The sequence below is a fragment of the Monomorium pharaonis genome, chromosome 9, assembly GCF_013373865.1.
Source record: "Monomorium pharaonis isolate MP-MQ-018 chromosome 9, ASM1337386v2, whole genome shotgun sequence".
Taxonomy (NCBI): domain Eukaryota; kingdom Metazoa; phylum Arthropoda; class Insecta; order Hymenoptera; family Formicidae; genus Monomorium; species Monomorium pharaonis.
In genome coordinates this window covers 20,584,629-20,607,575 of record NC_050475.1, presented here as the reverse complement: position 1 = coordinate 20,607,575, position 22,947 = coordinate 20,584,629, and the positions used below count along the sequence as shown (strand labels likewise).

Sequence of the window (22,947 nt, the reverse complement as noted above, 5' to 3'; positions counted from 1 at the left end):
AGGGTTGGCGAAACGAGTGTGTAGGATGTAGCTGAAGGAGGCGTCCGTTCCAGATAATGGAATTTTGAGGGAGGAAGGAAACCAGAGCGCCGCGACGACGCGACGTGACGGCCGCGAGAGCGGTAGGAGAAGGGGACCGCGAGGAGGGGGGGTGTAGATTTTATTTCAACGTAGAAGAGCCGTTACTGCTCTGCACACGGCGACGCCGGTAGAAGTGAGTGGCGGGTGGAGAGAAAGAGTGTGAGAGAGAGAGAGAGAGAGAGAGAGAGAGAGAGAGAGAGAGAGAGAGAGAGAGAGAGAGAGAGAGAGAGAGAGAAAGCGAGTGACCTTGACCTGCGGTGGAGAGGTTCAAACCAGGAGGTGAACCAACCGGAGCGGCGCGGCGCGCGGTGCCTTCGCGGAAAAGTTGGGCGCGCCCGCAAAGCGGGGTAGGTTGGTAGGTAGGTAGGTAGGTAGGAATCCTCGTCATGTTTACGTGGACTCGCCCTTTTCCACGCGATGTACATACATACACGTGCTGCACCTTGCTCTTCTCGTCGTCTTCGCCTCCTTTCCCTTCTCATCTCGCGTCGCGACGTCGCATAGCGACACCCGGGGCGACCGAAATCTTTGAAAATCTTCCCGGAAGACATTTAATTCGGGTCTATGTATAGAAGAAGGTTCTTAGTATAGACATTGGTTTCTTAACGATATCCTCTTATTTCTCGGAAAATTAACGTTGCTCTTTCTTAATACTAATGCTCAAACATGTTTGTATAATTAAAGAAGTAAAAACTTCATTTATGTTTTTGTAGCTTGTTCTACATAAAACCACACTGAGAGGAAAAAATACTAGATTCAAATAAATATTTCTTTGAATTGTGCTAATAACATATTTAACGTAAAACAAGTAATAGTTTTCTATAATTTAGAAAATATTACTTGTTTGAAATAAATACTATTGATTTTTTATAAAATATGTTATTAGCACTATCCAAAGAAATATTTATTTGAATCTAGCATTTTTTTCTTTCAGTGCAGCTACAAATGCAAAAATAACATTCTTCAAATTTACTTTTGCAAATTATGTAGTTTAAACAATAGTGAATAATATTACTGATAATATTAGATTATTTTACAGATTTGTAACGCCATAAAAATAGTTTTATTTTTATTTTTATTTTTCTGATTCTTCTGACATAATGGGCGCGGATTTTAAACATGATCGGTCTGCAACGTAAATCTCTCTTTCGGTACTTTCCTATAGATTTTTACTATCTCATAGTCTATATACATGAACTTGTAAGTATTTTGTACAGATGACTCATGTGAAAAGGAAAAAAAAGAAAATGTAGCGTTACTGCTTACCATGTTGATTTTGGAGCTTATTTTATCTGATTTCACTTCTGCTTATCTTACGAAAAACTAAATTATTATAAAATTCAAAACTATGTTACAAAATACTATCTCTGAAAACACTTTCTAGTATGTATTTATTTATTTTTTTTTTGTTTAAGAAATATTATCTAAAAATGAAAAATGATATGTCTGTATTGGTAATATTCCTTTATTATCTACGTCATCTACGATACGAGAATTTGCACTCATCAAAGAAATAACGAAGCACTTTAAATAATTAACTCAATATTAATCCATACGATATCATCGTATGGATTAATACTCCACGCTATAGAAAAATGTCAATTTTGTTTCTAAAAAAAGTGATTATTCAATTTATTTTCTTTCTTTTAAGTAATATATCTTTAAATATAACAAAGATAATTTTAAATTAATAAAGTAATAATTTTAAAATATATTTACATCATAAATTTTAGAAAAACTTATTATTACATTTAAATATTTTTAAAAAATTCATACTTTTCCGAAGAATATTATAAAATCTTATTTTAAAAAATCAGAATAATAAGCAAATGCAATTTTTGTTAATTTAATATTTTTGATTGAAATACTAAATTACTAAGATTCAGAATATATCTCAAATAAATTTGATGCTTATGATCAATTTAAGATATATAAACTTGCAAATATATATGAACTTATGAAACACTTGAAACAATTAATATTTACTTAATTCAAGTAATTTACAATATGTTTCTGTGTCACATCACAGGCCACGTGTTCGTGTTTAGAAAACATTGAACGGAGTGATTTTGCCCTCTCGAAGATAAATGAGAACTCCAAATAGGCCAGCATGGCAAAATATTTCAAAATCCCCTCAATGGAACAGATATAATAACGGATGAAATAAACCTAATAGGATTAACGTGCTTGACAATAAATTAGTCGTTTCAATTTAGAGAATTCGGATAAAAGAATGATTGATCCCCCCGTAGGGTAAATTGCGTTAATTTGGCTGGTATTCTAACCAAAAGATTAATCCGAAGTGATCCAAATCATTTGAATTTACTTCACAGAATGGGGTAAATTAACGTGAATCCAACGGGATGTTCACTTTTTCCTAGGAAAGATTCCTCGAGTGATTGAAAATTGTTCAATCTACTCGCAAATTGGCTCTCATTCTTTTTCGGCATGTTTGTCGGCCAAGCCTGGTGGTACATTCCGGTACGGCGTACCACCAGATAAACACATAAACCGCATTCGTTCACGATAAACGTCTCGGCATCCGGCCCATTCAGGATAGGAGACTCCACCGCCGTGCCGGGTTTCGATTCCGCGGTCGAAATAGCGCCGGGCAGCACTTCACTTATCTCTCCGCGGGCAAAGGACGAGTAGCGAAAACATTCGAGGGAGAAAATGAGAGGGAGCGAGGCGCGGCCGGTAGTGGCGGATAAGTTTTATCGTATTTCATTCTGTCCGATGTTTCTCGGCGCTTTATATAGACGCAGAGCGATCAGGCCGCCCGCATTTTCAGGTGCCCGGCCGGTTCATCTTCAGAAAATTGTAACGGATAATAAGGGATATATATATTATCCTCCGGAAAACAAATGTATCTCGAGACATATTTTTACGTGGCGGAAAAAGGAAGAGGGAGATTAAATCGACCGGCACGATCTAGCGGAAGGAAAGAGAGAAAGAGAGAGAGCGAAAGAGAGACTAATGGTGATTCATTAAAGATACATTCCAACGGTAAAGCATTAAATCCGATCGCCGGGTAACCCACGGCGTTTGATAAATATCGAGTCGACTGATTCGCGTCGAGCGATCGGGACGTGCTATTTTCGGGAGGCGAGCATAATGTACGCACGCGTGTTCGATATGACGTGGCCGTGTCAGAGCATTTCCAGTTTTTGAATTCCGGTGGCCTCTTTCTCTCTCTCTCTCTCTCTCTCTCTCTCCCTCTCTCACGCGCGCGCGCTGCAAGAGGATCGTGTGAAAATACCGGGAATAAAACTCGCAAAGGGAAAAAAATATCACGCGCCGCAAAACACGCGAGTCCCTGCACTTTGACTAAACTTGACAACCGTTATCCTGGCAACCGTTTAATCAACGATTAAGGGCTACGTTGACCAACTCCGATTATCTTGATCGTTGATTAAAGGGTTGCCAACATGACAAAATACCTCATCGTAACCAATTGTATTTCTGAGACGAAAAATTAGGTTAAAACAATTATGTCATCGGAAATACAATTTTAGTCCCTGCTCTTTAATCAACGATGAAGTTAATCGGAGTTGACCAAAGTGACCCTAAGTTAATCGGCATTTCGTCGAAGTGAAAGTTCTTAATTCGCTTACGTTCCGATCGTCTTTCTACTGGAAGTGGAATTGCGAAGATCGTCTCGGAGTTTACGTACAGTTTCGAAAAGTATCCCGTTGCCGTGAGATGAATAATGGCGAAACTTCGCCGCGCGGAAAAAAAAAAGAAGGTAGCTACGTGGAGAGATTTTCTATTTGGTTTACCGCGGCGACGATCTTTTCATGGCATCTGCCGCTATCCGCGCGGTCCCTGGGCAGGTCGCTGGGAAACGCAATATCGCGCTTTAATTAATACGCCGGCAATATTTTACGTTACGCGAGTGTGCAGTGCCGCTGATCTCTCATGGTAGATAGCGTATGAATACTTTATAATGTTTCACCGACGATAATCGATCGGCGGGACAATAGTCCTACTTCACCGCCGGTCGCTGCACGATTTTCTTCAATGGCGCGCCGTTTATTTTGTAATTGGAGCGATATACAGGAAATTTATCCTGACGCGATGTTTCACAGCAAGTTAAATAAATTTGGCGAATCAGAATTTAACAGCGGAGAAATTACGACCGGAATCAGTTAACGACGTTTGAGATATATGGCTGCCCGAGATCCAAGGGGTGAGGAATTGCATCGTGCGAGAGGAAGATGTCCTAGCTATCGAAAAGGAAAAAAAAAGGGAAGCGAGTAAAGAGGTCGTAAAGACTAAGGTAAGAATCTGTCGAAGGTCGCATCGATTTTCAGGAACGTCGCAATCGTCGGGCAGCAGTATCATCAATCCTGGCGCTCCTCGGTAAAACTTTCCCTTCGCAAGGGTTATCGATCGGCCGGCATTATCTGTTGCGATTATGTTTCCCCGTAAGCTTCATTTGCGACAATAAAAATCGACCTTGCCAAGATTGATTCCTTGTAAGAATGATTTCTTACACGTGACCCTCAAAAAGCGTTCCTTTTATGTAACACAGCATTTTCACCCTTACAAAGCCATATTTTTTTCTAACGTATGAAATGTTATTAATGGATTGTATTTATGTGTTTTAACATAAATTAGTAACAGTATTTTAGTAAAACATTACATATGTCATAAAAATGTGATATTTTGTATAACTACAGTAGAAAGATTAAAAGATATGTGATCAATTTCTGTCAGGTTTAATTTTACATTAAAAAAATTTTTAATTGTTATAAAAAGTACTTTCTATAAAATATTTTATTTTATACACAAATAAATTGCTTTAAAAAAGTTTCAATATTTTTGCATATTCAACTTTTTTTTATCAACGACCACGTAAAAAGTTCCCACTAAAGTTATTTATTATAAGTCAATGTGTGCTTAATATTTGTGTAAATTTACAGTCTTTTAATTTCATTCGTCATGTGCAAATCAATTAAAATTCGAAAAAAAAAGATTGTTTTTGTCTTAATTTATTTGTAACTAAAAAGGACATTGCTTCATTGATTAAAATATCACTAGAAAATATTTTTTTTTTAGTATAAATTATAATATTATAAATTATATGACTAAAAAATATCAGTTTAGGTTTTTAATTATAAATTATATCGATACGTATACAGTAGGAGTTAAATGTTAAATAAACATTTAAAAAAAAGATGAAACGTATATACATCCGATAGCCCTCGTGAGGCTTAAGTAAAAGTAATTCCACTATTCTCCGCTTGACAATGATATCTTTGTAAGCTGAGGAACTCGAGAGGCGAAGAAGAGGACCGCTCCCTAAATACTGCACCAATTTTTGTAGACGCATCTCACAATTGCGTCACGTCGGCCATCAATCTTGGCGCAACTAAATATCTCGGCGAGATAATGCGAAATCGACGACGACGCGTCCTGCCACCGTTTCTTGTTTTGTTTATTTATCGCCGTCCCAAGTCAGCCCCGCGAGGCTTTATTAAAAGAACCCTGTGATTTATTTACTGACGATGTCTCGCTTCATAGGCCGGCTCTCCCGCTAGGAGAATTTCCGCGACGCGTTTTTAACATCCAACAGAAAGTATTTTATTTGCGAATAAAATTGCCCATTTATTAACGGGCAATCACATTTAATGCGAAATCAATAAAGTCGAACTTTGCGCGGCCGCACGACCGAATGAAAGTATATTTGTATTCACACACATGATATTAACTGTTGTTACGAATCGATACGCGAGTAAACCGTAACGGTACGCGAAATTTATTTCATTAATTTGTATATTCCTGAAAATTATTCCAGCCTTGTTGTCCGAATTGTATTCTGCTCTTAAAAAAATATCGAATATTTATATAATTTCGTTTCCTTTCCAATTAAATAACATTTTCTAAAATTATTCTTTATATATAAAATTATTATTTGTATATATAAAAAATATAGGCTTTGAACGTCAAGATAAAAATAAATTTGTTGTTTGTCCGTCTGTTTCAGTGACCTTTCTGCATTCAATAATTAATAGGGGGAAAGAGTCACGCCGATCATGAACAATAAACATGTCAAATAAACTCGTGGGCTCACCGCTGTCGGCGTAAGTCTCGGAGCCGTAACCGTCCTGCAGGCCGCTGGACCACGTGCCCTCGTATCTCGCCGTGGAGGTGGTGGACTGCCGAACCCCGTAGCGACCCTTGAACCCCTGGGTCCATTCTCCCCGATACAGCCAGCGGCCACGGGTCTCCATGCCCAGACCATGCCTCTTGCCGTTCTGCCATTGTCCCTCGTAAGCTGACCCGCTGTTGAGAGAAACGCAATTTGCGGAATTTAATTCTTCTGAGACAGTTTCTTTCCCAGATATAGGATTTAAAACTATAGAGGTAATTACACTACGGCAGAGCTACGCTCGCAAAAATATCCTCGAGAGTTACGCTTCGAGGATCGCGTCGCTATTTGTGCTATCCTCTCGCCCACGCATATTAGGTGAAAACTCGTCTAATTAGCATGTTCAATAATTGTCGGCTACACCGTTGATGATGACAGCGTTGCCTCGACGTTGTTGGGTATGCAAAACAGAACAGTGACAGTGTAAGCTTGACACTTCGCACCGATATAGAGAATAATTGCACCTACGATCTTTCTTTTAAGATATTTTTACAGAATTTATAATGTCGAAGGAGCGGAGAGCTAATCGAGCGAGCATTCTTTCAAGTGTGACTAAAGTATTATTTTTATGCTATAGTTATTTTTATTGTTAATTTTTGTCGGAGAAAATATTTCTAAATTCAGCATCCCGTATAATTATTTAATTATTCTCTTTTGATTTTACAATTTCCGCGAAATGTCAAGAAAAGCTTCAAGAACGTACATGGTAAATATTTCGAAAGAGAACGCTCAAACCTGCTAGAGCGAGTTCTCGCGGATGACTATTACATAAACGTGAAAGCTGCACGTGGATGCGAAAACTGTTGCAGAATTGTTCTATAAGTGTCGTGTATTGCGTAAACTCGTGTTTAATGGCAATCTGTTGCGTGATAAAAATTTATATCGTTCTATCGCGCGGACCGTTGCATTAATTACGTTATAAACTTTGACAATGCAATGCTTGTCGTTACGTAATGTTCCATAATTGTATATAACGTTTGAATTGTGTTTGTATGACTTTTGAAAATGGACAACGAGCACATTGTACGTCTTTTTGTCTTATATTCTTTATATCTTTTTATCTTATTATATTTTTTACATGATAAAATGCTAGAATTAACCATTTTTTAATGAGCTAGCTCATGTATAAATTTCAAATCTCTGCACAAAAAAGAACGTTCTTGTTTTGAGAATATTTTTATTTTCATAATGTTAATATTGAAATAGGACCAATTAGATATAACTTATATAGATGAAGAATTTTATATAGTTTCATTAAGAAAAATTCTTATTATTCAATAATAATTTTCATGAGTTGAAAAAATATTACATAAAAAATAACAATATCTTCTAACCAAGAATTAAAACATTTTAATACTATTATTATGAAAATAATCATTTGTATCATGATGACAAATGTTTTCAAATAACTATTATCGTATTGAAATACAAATATAAGATTTTTTGCTGTAATTTCAGATTATACAATTTTTTAAAAAAGATTAATTACAGGTATGTAAAATTAATCATCGTTTTATAACATATAATAATTTCTTCTTTACATGAAACAATGATTATTAAATAGAATTAGTATTAGTTTTAATTGAAAACTTAATACCGTTTTTTGTGTGTAATAAATAATTTTTGTTACCTTCCACATAAAATATTCTCGGCAATAAACGTTCTTTGCTTGTCGCGAAGTAGAGAGTAAACGACAACAGTGAAATTCTAGACACGCGAACCAAACGTTCCCCGAAGGACAACAACATCTGCTCGATCCGCGAAGCCCTCGACTTCGTCTTCGAGTACCATCACGATCGAGAATGAAGCCGTGTCGGAAAACGCTAGCTAAAGATGGTCGTGGACCTTGCTCCAGTTTACGCGGAAACGAAGAGGCAAATTTTCTCGGCCTAGATACAGTAGTTTGTAAAAAGAGAGGTCTCATTGTTTGTTTCCACTTTGGTTTCTCCTTTTTTATTAAATGTTATTTCCTTTATGTTGTTTTGAAAAACTGCAATACTAAGAAATCACATTCAAGCAGATCAGAGTCTGCGAGGATAATCTCGAGAAAATCACACGTATACAAAATAATGCAATAACGAATTGAAATTGATGTCGTGAAACAATAATAATTATTGTAACAATGTATTAAATAATACCTGTTAAATATATGTATTAAAAATTTTCACATTTTCTTCTATCAATTAATTTTTTTTTTATTATTGATCGAATTTAAGAGCAAATACTATAAATGATATAATTGCACGACAGTTTACTGTATATGTAGCCATTATTCTTTAATCGATAATGTTTCCGTTGTATGCGTGGTCTAGAAACCCCCTAATTACGATTGTTTTACGGATTTTCCGGGTTTTCGTGTCGCGTGCACATGAATATTATAGAATTTTTTTTAAATTGTCGCAAGCCTCGTTTTTATGCGTCCCCTCGTAAAACTAACTAATCGAGAAACAAACGGGGTGGCGCTGCAATTACTTTACTTTCATTTTATAGAGTGTTCATAAATCGAGGGACCCTTTATAAATAAAGTTAATAATCTTGTTTTTCAGTTAATCCGAGTGGAAAAATCCGAAAGCAGAATCAATCGACAGATCAAGAATACAAGCACATCTTGTTTTTTTGCTCGACTTCATGGAAGAAAACGAGCTGAAATAAGCTTCTCGCTGATGACGTCGTAGTTCGAAAGAAATACTGAATGAATTTGCGCTGACTTTAATCAATGCTGCACTTCAATATCGGGGTGATTCAAAGAATCCGAACACTTGTTATATATTGCCATTCTTTCATCGAAACCAAGATTGTATATAGATCCTTGGAAAGACATTGATATTTGTTAATATATTGATTGATTTTTTTCAAAAAAATTTTGAGAAGACTCCGTCCTTAGCTTCAAATCGTCCCCGAAAAGTTGGGAGGCGATTGTTCTACGCTGACCCTGAACTAGGTCCTGACGACTCGAGTCCCGGTGACCTGCTCCTCCGATTGTCCTTGCGCACGGTGACCCAGTTTCGTAGGGTTCGGGAGATTCCCTCCCAGGTATATACGGAGATACGTGTCAAGGTCCGGTGTTCGTATATCGTCGCACCACGCGCGACGCCAAGAGTCGAAATCTAAAGGTGAATTCGATTCGGGGGGATTCGCGAAGATCATCAACGTGAAACGTCCCGGGGCTAAGGACTCGCCGAGAAGACCTGACCAGGGAGGAATTTTCTACAACTACCGAACCTGAGCCTCTCGAAATAGCATCGGGTCGGGTCTTACGTTACTTTCGCGGCGTGTAACGTTCGATACTCGTTTGCTACGTCGCGCGAGCGACGTTGTTAACGCGAAACAGGCGAGGTGGCGGTAACGTAATACCGGATAATCAGCCTGAAAACCGTACACTCGTCACGGCGCAAACGAGCTCAGCGTTAATCCTTCATGAGCCGGAGGAACGGCGGTCGTTGTGCAAATCTCGGGAGTGCGCCAACGCGAGGAGAATACAAGATTAATTTGTTCCGCGAAACGCGCGCAACCAGACGAGCACCGTGGATTACGTGTATCATGAGAATTAGTAATTTATCGTAATCCTCTGTAATTTCGTGAGTCGCGTAAACTGCAGTAACAATTGCGCATTGTGCGAGGCGCTAATAAGGCACTTCCGTAATGTAACGGAACGCATCACGTGCGTAACTATCCAAACAGCACAGAAGCTTGCAGCAACGATGCTGCTCCATCCGCGAGTAACACGCATCACCATCGCCAGATGAACGAGGCAAAGTTCTATTTCTCGTAATTAACTACACAAGAATGAAATGATTCTTTGAAAAGACAAGTCTTCAAAATTAAGTTTAAAAACGAAAATAAATGAAATAAACTTTGACAGTGAGACTTTTCGTCTTCTATATAAAAATTAATTAATAAATCAGGAACATATTTCGGAAAGTAATAAGTTATAATATAATAGCACTTTAAATATTTTCAGAAATACCAAACATTGTATTATAACTGCAATTTTCTAAAGGCACTTTATCATTGCTGCAATGTTTTTGCAACCTTGCAACGAGATATTTCTGCAATCTTTTTGTGCTGTCTGAACAGCCGCGAGTAGTCGAGTAAGTGAGATAGTTGCACTCACCTGGGCCAGGTGTAGACGCCAGATACCTCGAAGCCGAAGTGCCAGCTGCCGGAGTAAGCGCCCTGACCTTTGGGCCCGGTGCATACACCGTGGCCGTGGGCCTTTCCGTCCTCCCAGCCGCCGCAGTAGGTCCCACCATCGTCGAAGTCGAATCTACCACCGTTAACTTGCGCGCGATTCGCGGCGGTGCCGGTGGCGCCAGGTTGCGCCGGACTCATGCCACCTGTTTGTGGCAATTGGGCGCCCCCCGCCAACCCGTTTGGCGCCCCGGACGGTTGCTGGCCGGAGTGCGGTTGTTGCTGCATCTCTCTTAATGCAGTCACCGCAGGCACTGTCGTTCGTTTTCGCACGTTTCCCCCGTTTCCTCCCTCCGTCCTCCTCTTCTACCACTACTACTCTTCGTCTCCCTCGTCTTCGTCTTGGTCGTGATCGTTATCGTCGTCGTGATCGTGCTCGCTCGTCAGCAAAGTCTGCACGCGCCCAACCCCGTACGTCGCCCCATTCTCCGCCACCTTCTCCTCCGACGTCGTTGCAGTCTTCTTCGCCGTCCTCGCCGCCGTCTTCTCACGTCCGCCTCCACCGGGTCTCTACAATAGCACCGTAGAATCGAGCGTTGATCCGCCGTAACGATCGCGCGTCTGTCGGCGACGTCGTTGCGAGACGTGGCGGGACACGAGCGGTACACGGCGGCGGAGCTGTTGTCCTCGAGGAAAAAGATTTGAGTTGCACCCCCGCACTCCACTCCCGCGGATCCGCGCTCTCGCGAACCAAGTCAAGGAGCGCCTGTCATCGTCGCGACACGGTCCTCCGCGCGCGCGAGAGAGAAGCCGGACGTGAGAAAAGAATCAGCGGGTCTCGCGCCCGCCGGGGCCCCGGATTTAATTTTAGTACAACTTCGAAGAACCGAACGTGCGAGAGCGCGCGAACGTGACGAGCGCAGATCTACGTCTCTCGATCTCAAGCGCGAAACGTTACACGGCCCTCTCTCTCTCTCTCTCTTTCTCTCTTTCTCTTTCTCACTCTTTTCCAGTACTGGGTGATCGAGGGGAGCCGCGGCCTTGATTTCACGAATACGCCGGGTACGAGATCACCCTCTCAAGCACTCTGTATCCTTCCTCTCTCTCTTTCTCACTCTCTCTCCCTCTCTCGTCCTCATTCTCAATTCCCAAACTCCTCAAATCACCTAGCGGTAGTAGCCTATGAGTCGAGATATCTCGATGCATTATCACGCCATACTACTATCATTGGGGAGGGGAGGATCTATCAGTCTACCTCTCGCTCACTCGCATACACATGTACACGCACGTGTCGCCGCCCGTGGATCGGCCGGGATACGATCGGAGACGTAATCGTGGAAAAATCGTGACGCGCATTCGGCAGCATACACTCGACGGCACTTGGGAACTCCTGGCGTTACGGGAATCACCATTAGAATCACCGTTTTAGGATTCGCGAGAATCCCGCCGGAGAACGTACCGCGCGACGTACCGGGTTCCCCGTCGAAATTGTCGAAACTAGACAACGAGCCCAACGGAGTCGCGGTTTCGCTGTCCGCCTGACGCCGTTACGCAACGCTTCTATAAGCATCCGTGATCCGCTCGGAATGTGCCTCTCTCTCTCTCTCTCTCTCTCTCTCTCTCTCTCTCTCTCTCTCTCTCTCTCTCTCTCGCTCTCTTTCTGTCTCTCTCTCTCGCGCGCGCGCGCGCTCACTCTCCCACTCTCTTACTCGCTCTTCCTCCCTATCTTCGTCCACCTCTTCTCTTTCGCCCGATCTCTCCGTTTCTCGACGGCTTCACCGCACGAAAGCTCCTCTCTTCCAATCTGACGCTTTCTTCGGGAAACGGAGACCTACGTGTGTGTGCGATCGGGTGCTCTCTGAGTCACCCGCGAGATCTATCTACGGCGGTATGATCGATAACCAAGAACCCACGGGGACCGGGGCCTAGACCGCGGTGTGAAGCCTCGGCGGACACTGAGTCTATCTCGAGACGGGTGTCGCTAGGTAGAAGTGAGACGAGGAGGAAAACGCAGATCCGAACTCACTCTCTCTCTCTTTCTCTCTCTCTCTCTCTCAGCAATACGCACGTACATATGCACACACGTACACATATACACACGCATACACACGCGCGCACACCCGCGCGCGCGCGCGCGCGAGCGACCGAGCGCGCTTCCTTCACGTCGACGGCGACGGACGGTGTGGTTCTAACACGGCGTTGCGCGACATCGGGGCAGCAGCAACGTCGGCACCGACATCGGCATCATCGTCAGCATCCGCGCGGGCAGCACACAGCGGTTGCGCCGGTCCGTCCGCTCTAGCGCGGCTCTAGAGCGGTGGCCTCCTCCAAGCTCTAGCCTCGAGTTCGGCTAGCTGGCTAGGAGCTTCTATTTTTACCAATGGGGTAGCGAATTGTTCCCCGACGCGAGGCGGCCCGAGCGCACGAGCGGCGGCAGCTCCGTCGCTCCCGACTTCGTCGAGCCGTTCGCCAACCGGGTTCGGACTCATTTATAAATAGTTGGAGTTCTCGCACCGCCACCACCGCTCCGCGCGGAACATCACCGCGAGGATTCGCGACGGCGAGAGCGGCCCCGACCGAATCGCCGGCCGGCGCGCGGCGTCCCAGCCTCCCGAGGGAATGAGACGCGATTTCAAGGTCTCGCTCGAGAAATGGTCATCCACGGTCACCCGTGTGTGTCCCCTTGGAAAACGTGTTGTTTTTTTTTCTTTCCTTGAACGAGCGAGGGCAGGTCCGATCGGGGTATCGGAATATCGGAATAATCTCTCGTCTCCGTGGGAACGTAGCGACGTGTGAGACTTGCGCGAGCGAGTGTGTCAAGATTGATAGAACAAAAACGAGGTAGCGTGGCAGCGAGGGAAAGACCGCGGTTCGGAGGGAAGATGCCCGCAATGCGATTTAGGAAAACGGAAGGGGGAAGGCAAAACCGGGGGAGAGGGAGCGAAAAAAACAGGGAAAACAAAGAAAGAGGGGTACGACCGACGACGCTGCGCAACGCGGCCGCGCGAATATGTGTCTATAGACTGCGGTCTCTGTAGGACTGCATTTTTAATGGAGCGGCGCGATATCGGTCAGTTACTCCCTCGCGAGAGCCCCCGTGAGAGATAAGAACCCGGGGGTGGTAGGCTGTGTGTCCGCCGGTGGCGCGTGGTGGTAGCAACCCGCGGGGGAGGTGAGAGCGGTGGCACCGATGGGAAGAGGGTACACACGCTGAAAGCCGTTGGCGAGTCAGAGTCGATGATCCATACGTGTTTGACGTTACCTGAACGGGAGGGGGATTCCTATGCTCTATTGACGGCAAACGAACGAACGAACGAACGGCCGACGCGACGGCGGCGGGGGACGTGCCATTATTTATCGACGCGTGCCATTCTTTTTTATAACATAAATCAATTAATCGATGTGTCCGCTATTAATAATGATGGTAACGAAAAATGACGGCCGTGCTCCGCTCGTTGGTTGCGAGGAAAGAGAGAATTCCTCCCCCCTTTTTCTCCCCCCACCAATCTCTTTCTCTCTCTTTCCTCCGATTCCTTTTTTTTTAAACAGAGAATTACGAAAAGTGCGTGCTCCCGAAGGAAGCGGTCCACGTTGCGATCCGACGATACCCGTTGCACTTCGCGCGGATCTCTTACCCGAAAAGGCGACGAGAGCTGTGCCAGCGAGAACGTCGGCGAGTAGTACAACTCACCTATCTGTTTATTACGCGGCGGCACATGGCGGCGAGGCCGAGTCGCCGATAGACGAACACAATAAAGAGAGGTTGGTAGAGGCACGCGAGATATTCAACGTGACCGTTGGCAACGCGACGCTTGCGAATCTTTCTCTCTCCAAATCGGGGACAATCATGTGCGTTTGACGACCCCCCCTCCCCCTTCTTTACTCTTAATGCATACGCGCCGTTTTGAAGAGACCGGTCCAAAGAGATCTCCTCACCTCGCGAATGTATCTATTAAGACGTCGTAGACTTCCGCGTCGAGGAATCCCGTCGAAATAGAGCGAGCCCGTTTGAAACGGGAGCACGCTCCAGATTCGATTAGCTCGCCCCGCTCGACGAGCGAGAAATCGGATCCCCAATTAAAAGTTTAACGTACTCCTCCTCCTTTCGCTTTACGCTCACTCTTTTCCGTTTAGACGGAATTTTGATACGCGATTCGCTCGAATTTTCGAGGAGAGAGACGCAAAAGGGATCCGCTTGATTGAAAAAAAAAAAAAGAAAAAAATTAATTCAGCACTAAGCTCTCCCTAAAAGAGGACCGTATATCGACAGCTACCTCGCTCGAGATCTCGGCACGTCGAAGATAATCGAGATCCAAATCGTACGTTTTCCAACGGGACAAACTGAATCCCGAACCTGGACCGAATGTCGTCGAACACTTGTTCACCGATTTGACAACAATCAATTCGTCCTCACAGTAGTTGATACCACAGTAGTACGTACATCCATGATACGTGCAACATTCATTTTCGTCACCAGCACTCTGAACCGGAAAGAGAGCGAAGAAGAAGAAGAAGAAGAAGAAAGTACAAATACAAGGAACTCTCGCGCGAGTAAAACCGATTCGCGCGGAGCTCGATTCCTCCAGGTCACTCTTGCGGAAAAAATCCGCGGAGAGCAGGACGCGGCGAGTAAGACGCATATGACGATCGCACCATCAGCCAGTGGTCGAGCTCGAGCACACTTCCGGGCAATCGATCCGGCTTGGTCAGGAGTAACACGTGCGACGCACAGCGCCGGCGGCACGGCGGCGTCGCCTCGCGCCCTCGTCCTTCTCTCCTTTCCCGTTCAGGACCCGTTCGCCGGGGATGTGCACGTGCACGTCCCCCGTGTGATATCCACGTCTCCCTGAGCAGCACGCGAGTACTGCCGGACCGCCGCCACCGGATCGTTCCGGGGTAGAGGGAGGGTGATACGCGCGGCGCTTTCGGGCGTCGCGTGCGCCGGTACCTCGGCGTCGTCAAGTGCCTTCGTGCGGCGCACACGCGTGAGTGCGGGGCGTCCCTATTTCTAATATGTGTCACGAGGACAACGGCTTCCACACACACGCACATGTAACGTAAGCGCGGGCGACGGGGTGCAATAATGTAATTACGTGCGCGCGTTATTCGCACCGAAACGACGGGACGGGATCCGCGAGATGGACGGCGCACACCACCTCCTCGATCATCGAACGCGGCCAGGGTCGATCGCCACCCTCGACCGACGCGCGTTCACGCACGTTAATTCTTCCGCGTGATGCAGTTGACGCGCGCGGTGTTTCACCGCTCCGAATTGTAGCGGTGACGCACGTTCTCTCTTTCGCTCTCTGTATCTCTTCCCTTTCTCGGGGAACGAAATTTTTATCGACACGTGCGCGAACGCGGGGTCGATCTCACGGCGATCATCCGCGCGCGCGTTTCTCCGTCCCGTTTTTCCTTCCCGACGACGTCTCGTTCGCCGAGGGAGAGGTGAGCTGGCACCAGAACGCTGGTACCAGAACGGACGACGAGTCGTCTGCGACCGGCCGGTCCTCCCCTTGCGACATCGACCTTCCCCCGCCTCGAGCTCGCGCGCGTACTCGCGTCGGAGATGCCGTTCTCACCATCGTCACCGTCGTCACCGTCGTCACTGTCGTCGTCGTCGTCGTCGTCTTCGTCGTCGTCGTCGTCGTCGTCGTCGTTGTCGTTGTCGTCGTTGTTTTTGTCGTTGTTGCCCACCTTCAACTCGCCGCGGATACGCGAAAGATCTTCCCCTGCGACGTCGACGCACGCACCGTGCTCACGGGAATGTGCGTGAGGTCAGGGTGGCATGATTACGACTATCAGTCTCGCAGTGCGCCGCCGCCAGCGCTGGCCGTACCGCCGCCTCCTCCCCTGCCACCGCCACCGCCGCCGCCGCCGCTGCTGTTGCTCGCGCCGTCGCGATAACGGCGACGTCGCGGCGCCCGACGTCGTCGGAGCTCGCATCCGCACTGTATCACTGCGCCCCGACGCGGCACTCGAACGAGCGTAATCGACGAATCTACCCTTACAGTCGACCGATAAAACCTATTATTGCAACTTCAAACTCTGTAAAAGTTGAAGAAATATAAAGATATTTTTTATTATGGATGGGACAAGTAACGCTATTACATCTTTACTGTTACTTTTCTATAATAATGAATTTTTCATAATTGTAAGGCCAGAAATGGAGTGATCACTCTTGACAAAGTATAACTAAACTCGTAGCTTATAATACGTATTGTTTGTATTATCTATATGAAAAATATTTGTGTGGACAATATTAATAATCTATGTAATTTTGAAATTTACAACACAATCCTGATAAAATAATATGGTAAATTTTTTTATCAGTATCGAGTAAAGAAAATATTTTATCAAATTTTTACGAATGGCTAATCCGATATATTTCCCGGTAACTTGCTTCAGAAACTCGATGGCAGCACATTTCGTTGCATTTTCCATTATATCAGCAGTTGGTCAGAGCACAATCTATCTCCTTCTTTTCATATAAATCGATATTTATATTATAATAAAATTTAATTATAAATTGTGCAAACCACAGCATATAGATACAAAAAATAAGATTTTCTTTTTGAAAAATAATATATTTCTTATTATACCTTTTATAATCATTTTCAAACTTTAAGTGTTGTAATAATTTTATAATTATTTGTTTTAAAAGAAACTATATAAATCTTATTTTTAAAAATTGTTTAAAACAATTTAATTGCTTACAAAATTAGAATAATTTTTTGTTTTTAAATGAATGAAGCAAATTCTAATAAGTCATCAAGAAAGAAAGATTACAATTTCAATGTTATCAATTTATTTGTATTTTATAATTTAAACAATGTTGAGCAATTTGTTGTATAATCATTAGTCTCTGAGACTAATGATAAACAAAAATTTTATCAGCTCAATGCATATAAAAAGTGAATACATAAAAAATTTTGTATTATGCATCTTTATATCTTTGATTGACTGAGAGTTTTTCATAATGTTTCTTCTATAATTTTTATTTTTATTTAATGTAGATAAGATACGCAGTGAACTATTAAACAGTAAAATAACATTGATATTTATCGAAAAGTTATGTCTAATAATCAAGCAATAGATTTTAAAAGATTAATAAGGGTTACAGAAATAAAACACACCATTATATAATAAACTGTAATAATAAATATAACAGATATACGAATGTTTTCGGTGAATTTAAATATTTCATTTTTCAATGATAAATATCCCGTTTATGAATATTATGTAGATAATGTTTTTGTTTCGAATAATATGATCAGAAGATCTTGGTATGATGAAATACGTTATCAGAATGAAATATTGAAAAATACATAACAAAGATACTATTTACCATGTATGTTTAATTTTTAATAGATCCATGCAGTTTTTTTTTTCTTATCTATCAAAGGTTAATGGAATAGGTCAATATGATACTGATAACTAGTGACGGTTAACATTATAATGATTATGATCGAGCCTGATATTATTTACGTGCGAACGTCGAGAGGCGCGTGTTAAAATCTCGTCGTTGCCAACATACCCCGGATTTATTATCGCGGAAAGAAATGCGACCTTTTACTGACTTCTTTTCGCAATTACTTGACGAAAGTGTAATCCTGACGCGCGTCGGATCAATCGTCACTTATCGCCACGTGAAATAAAAATAAAACTGCAAGCAGTCAATCCGCGCTCTCGCGTGGCGCAGTATTACAAAAGTGCGATGCTGGAGTCTCACTTTCTTTTTCTTTCGTACATCAGATTGTGAATAGTGCGAGCAAGCTATTTTGTATTTGGAATTTTCACGGGAGGTTATCATCGGTTTTGCCGAAAGGAAAATCGGAGCAACGGATTTCGTAAACTAATAAAATTCTTCGCTGACAGCACGTGGCGCGTTTCTCAACAATTCAGAGTATTTTTATTAATTATAGAGTTTCATTGACGCCTATATCCATACAGTTTTATTTTTACGCTTTTCATCTTTCACTCTATCGTCGAAGAGGAAAGCTTGAATTTTCTTGGCTAGAAAGAAAAGTGAACTTTCGTAATCGAGCGCGACTGATCTACAATGTGGGTTACGATCGGGTTCTGTGCCCAAGCCAACGTTCGATCGTAGCAGTGCGTGACCGAGAAGAGACCTCGTGTGTGCACGCATCGGATTTCAGACCGGTAATAGAATTACTCGCCTTTCCTTTCGGGGGAATTGATTTCTGTCCGCGGCGTTCAGTGCTGTATGCGATGTCCCTTGACAGACAGCGTCAGCAGAAACGCTCGCTGTGTATTTAAACGCGTGTAACGAGTCCGCTTCTGCGAGTACAACCGGGGATTGTTTAAACGATCGCTGTAAAATCGCTGGCGCGCGAGTTAATCGGTACACGTAGACTACAGTATCCCGTTTACTTCCGCAATCGATACAATCGAGCACTTCCGTGCCGTTCCGTATTTTTCAACTGTCACCGGACATTTTTCGCGAAATGATATACTCTCGACGGTGCAGTTGTTCACAATTTTCCGTTACTGCAAATATTGCTTTATCATAGCGCCGTCGCCCTTCGCCGAATGAAACGCAATCAATAATCGTTTATTGTATTTTTGGATGTGTAAATGTGAATGGAAACAGACGTGTGTTGGTTACAGCGCAAAGAAAAATCCGCAAAGTGAATAAAAAAAAAAATTATTTCACTTAAACATTGTCTGGTTCTCTGTTTTATTACAGTTTATAATATTATACCTCATGTAAGCAAAATGTTTTTCATTTACTTTTATTAGTTTATTTCTTTCGTTTATTTTTAGTTTTAATTCAATTTTTAAAAATATTGGAAAGTTGCAACCATGAAACAGCATGATTTAACTAATATTTTAAAAAAGATATTTGCGCATTTGAAAAATATTCATGATTAACGTAGAAACTTCAAGAAATACTTATCAATTAATTTCTACTTGTTGCGCTATTTTTTTAATTAAGACGATTTTAATTCCATTCATAATCTACAATTGTCCCGATGAAAATACCATTTAAAATTTAATTTCGAGAGAACCGGAAACACGAGTAAATCGTGATTATCAAGTGGATTCTTTAAATAATTAAATAATTATTCATATTTTTCATAAAAAAGAAAATCGACCATCAAACGTAATAAACAAAGGTTAAAAGTAATTTTGAAAAATATTTACTTTTCTCTCCAAAGTTCGTAAAAATAAAAAAATTGATGCAACAAAATAGAAAATCTTTCGAGGTAGAACACAGAGTCATAATAACAATAACATCACAAAAATGTCATATTGATTTTATTTTCTACTTATTATATAAGAATACCTAAAAGATATCCGTATGACATCATCATAATGGCATCGAGGAATGATATCGTTGTGAAATTATGACTTTTTTGTTCTACCTGGTTCTTAATAACAATCTATTATCTGTTGGTGTTGCAGAACGAGCTTCCAGAATCCGCAGTAGCATGGACCTCGTGAATCTGGCTCTCCGCTCCGTCGAACTGGGAGACGTGAAACCGCCGAGGGAGAACTTCCTGCAGGTCGAGTGCGATGTCACGGAGAGGAACGATACAATCGAAGAGCGGAGATGCAGGCTGAAGGAGAAGTCGTGCGACGAGCTCCGGACGATCAATTTGGCCGAGATTGCCTGGCACGACACGCCCGGTGACTGCTGGCTCGTGATCGGCAATTACGTATACGATTGCACGGAGTTCCTAAGGAGCCACCCAGGCGGTCAGGAGGTCTTACTGGAGTACGCCGGACGTGACGCGACTATCGCGTTCAACGGCACCGGCCACTCCGCCGTCGCCTGGGCAACCTTGGAGAGGTACAAAATCGGCCAACTTCCGCCGAACGAGAGAATCTACCACTGCACCCCCTACGGCGTGAAAGTCTTCCGTTCGTAATCTGTCTCGGGTCGTCGAAGATCATCATCGTTATCGAGACACGTTCGGATAAATATCGAATTTTATGCCAAAAATAAAAACCGGCATACCGAACGTTTTTTTTTAGAAAAATGAATTGAATTAATTACAAAGATACCACGAGAATTAATCATTCCTGAAATACATATGTCATCGTTGCTTCTAGCAGCACATTTTTTCCCCGATTATTTATTTTATTTTATTTTAATTAATAATTTTTTAAATCCTGTGGATATTATTTTTATTAATACTACTGCTGGATTTTATTATTTTTTCTATCATATCATCAATATAGATAATTTTAAATAATCAAACGTAGAATAAACTCATAATCTTAAGTGCTATATTTAAGATTTTATACAGTAAAAAGAAAGTGACCTCTTGTCAGCGTGATTTGTTAATTTGTAAGAATAGTGATAGTGACTTCTTTTATCAGTATTTAAGGTTGACACGTTCCGCATCATTACTGTTATGCAAAGTGTAAACTGTGTTAGATGTTAACTTAAGAAATTAAGTAATCTGATTAAGTTTAAAATAAATGTTCCAGTAAACCTAAACATGTTTTCATATCATTTATATGGAAACTTATTATTTATTTTAAATATATTTTTTTATAATATTATAATAATATAATATTAATATTTAATTGCGATTTTTAAATATTTAAAGAAATATTTATGAGGCAGATTATGTTAAATATTATACAAATTAACAGTAAGAAAATTAATTTGTTGTACAAGTAGATTAGTGCTTACATTTTAAAGATACTCTTAGAAATTCTGAACAAACACATTATGTATTATTTATTAAGACAATATGTTTTATATTTATTTGATAAACATACACAATACATTTTATGAGCAAACACAAGCATTATAACAGGACATTAAAAATAAACGTTTCAGATAAATATATATTGGTTTATTTAAATGTTTTTTATAAGTTTTTATTATTTCCAAAATAATTGAAAAATTGTTTATATTTTTGTATGTTAATAATCGCATTATGTATTTCAAATTCCAGTTAATTATATAAAATTAAATTACTTTCTATCATGAATTCTTAACAAAAGTTCAACAATCTTGATTCTATATCATTAGATGTCAGGTTACTGGGACATTTCTCTTAGTTTCTCTCAATTTTTCTTTGTTATATTTCCAACAACTTGCAATCAGATTGCGCAGTTTCGAATTTCTTTCTCTTCTTACAATATTTCATGTGTGCATCATACCCGTCGAAGTCAAACATGTAGTAAAATGGCTGATCATGTGAGGAAAATATATTATTTTTATTATTATTATTATCGAGCAACACAGCATCATTCAATCATCGCAGCTGTAAAATATTTGGTGCAGCTTTGTTACTTTGTCATTGAACTTTGAAATACGTATCAGTGTCAAGAGGTTAAGCACGTGATGATAAAAAACTGATTCTTATTCAGCCTCAAACACAATTAATTGCAATTCTTTGTGAGTAATTATTTGTAATTGAATTTATAATCTTGAATTATTATCGGACACAGATTAACACATCAAATATACGGAGGAGATAAGTAAAGGGCAATAATAAGGATGCAGAAAATGCTCTGCATCGAATACATTTTATTTTTTTTTATCCTCTAACATTTATAATATACATAACATACAGTGTGAGGTAATAGGTGACGTAGCTCGGTTCGTTAAACGTTGTTGTTAAACCGGTTTAATAACCTCTCCGTTTTTTTTTTGGTTAATCGGAAGGCAAGACTGCTTGTTTATTAAATTAACAATATACTCCGTTTACGCGTTAATCCTAGATTTATCTAGAATTAAATTACACACACAATAGTACTCACGTTATATGATATTTACACTTAATCACAAAATGTACATATAAAATATATATAACATGTCTTGTATGTATATGCGTGTGCACGTATGCTTGCGTGTACATAATGCGTGATGAAGATATACTAAAATAAAGAAGAAAGAGAAGAAATAACACCTGCTGATGTATCATTCTGTCCCATAGCGAGTCTTTAGTCTTGCACGCTTCAACGTCTTGCCGATAGAAAAACGTGTTACAAAAACCGATGGAAAAGTTTCGATACAACGAAAATCTTTCCGTATCTTAAATATATTATAGATTTTACACAGTTTTTTTTACACAGACAGTTTTTTTTTGACAGACTTACATGTTGAGTTGCGATGAGTGGTAATACGAAAGTATGCGACAGTCTATACACACATCCCTAATGTTTTGTATATGTTACTATATAGTTAAATAATACTAATCTTTACTCCACTCATTTTTCAGCTCTAAGATAACGGGGAAAGTAACGGTTCGCTCGTGACGCACAAAGTTCGCTCACGATATACACTTAACTTGAACTTAATAAGTGCTTGAATTTCACATTCGACTAAAACTGCACACGTATACTATTTTATTATCTATGACAGTGGCTACTATAACGCAACACTTGCGTGCGCTTTTACGCACACGTCACGCTACACTACGTAGCATATGATCAACACCAACTTTACACACTACTTTCTGCTTTGTATGTTGTTAGGACTGTGTATGTTAAGTGCCGAATGCACATTCGCGTGTATTTGCTTATTTATAAATTGCTAAACGCTAGACGACAGTTTGAAACAATTTAATATATTAATATACACGTAATACGAA

At 41.4% G+C, this 22,947-nt stretch overlaps 2 protein-coding genes and 1 long non-coding RNA gene across 4 annotated transcripts in view; 2 read left to right on the top strand and 1 right to left on the bottom strand.

Annotated features, from left to right (window-relative positions):
* Positions 1-6,203, top strand: part of LOC114255179 — a 51,203-nt gene extending 45,000 nt beyond the window's left edge. Inside the window, exon 3 of the long non-coding RNA XR_003626466.2 lies at positions 6,071-6,203. This is a non-coding gene — a long non-coding RNA (uncharacterized LOC114255179). The remainder of the gene's footprint in view (positions 1-6,070) is intronic.
* The window catches only part of LOC105832313 (junctophilin-1), a 40,781-nt gene extending 24,600 nt beyond the window's left edge, over positions 1-16,181 (bottom strand). Inside the window, exons 1-2 of the mRNA XM_036292378.1 lie at positions 10,350-16,181; positions 6,158-6,369 (exon numbers count right to left, since the gene is read on the bottom strand). Coding sequence (XP_036148271.1) covers positions 6,158-6,369; positions 10,350-10,654 — 517 coding nt within the window. The 5' untranslated portion in view covers positions 10,655-16,181. The remainder of the gene's footprint in view (positions 1-6,157; positions 6,370-10,349) is intronic.
* LOC114255181 (cytochrome b5-like) lies at positions 6,320-22,157 on the top strand. Of its 2 annotated transcripts, none has more exons than XR_003626469.2 (2): positions 6,320-6,450; positions 8,782-9,096. XR_003626469.2 is itself a non-coding variant. In XM_036292385.1 (2 exons), the coding sequence occupies exon 2, from the start codon at positions 19,822-19,824 to the stop codon at positions 20,260-20,262; it is 441 nt and encodes a 146-aa protein (XP_036148278.1). In that variant the 5' UTR covers positions 6,372-6,450; positions 19,796-19,821; the 3' UTR covers positions 20,263-22,157. The 2 variants fall into 2 exon arrangements, 1 of the variants encoding a protein (XP_036148278.1); XM_036292385.1 differs by lacking the exon at positions 8,782-9,096 and adding an exon at positions 19,796-22,157 and having other exon boundaries at positions 6,372-6,450.
* The last annotated feature ends 790 nt before the right edge of the window (positions 22,158-22,947 follow it).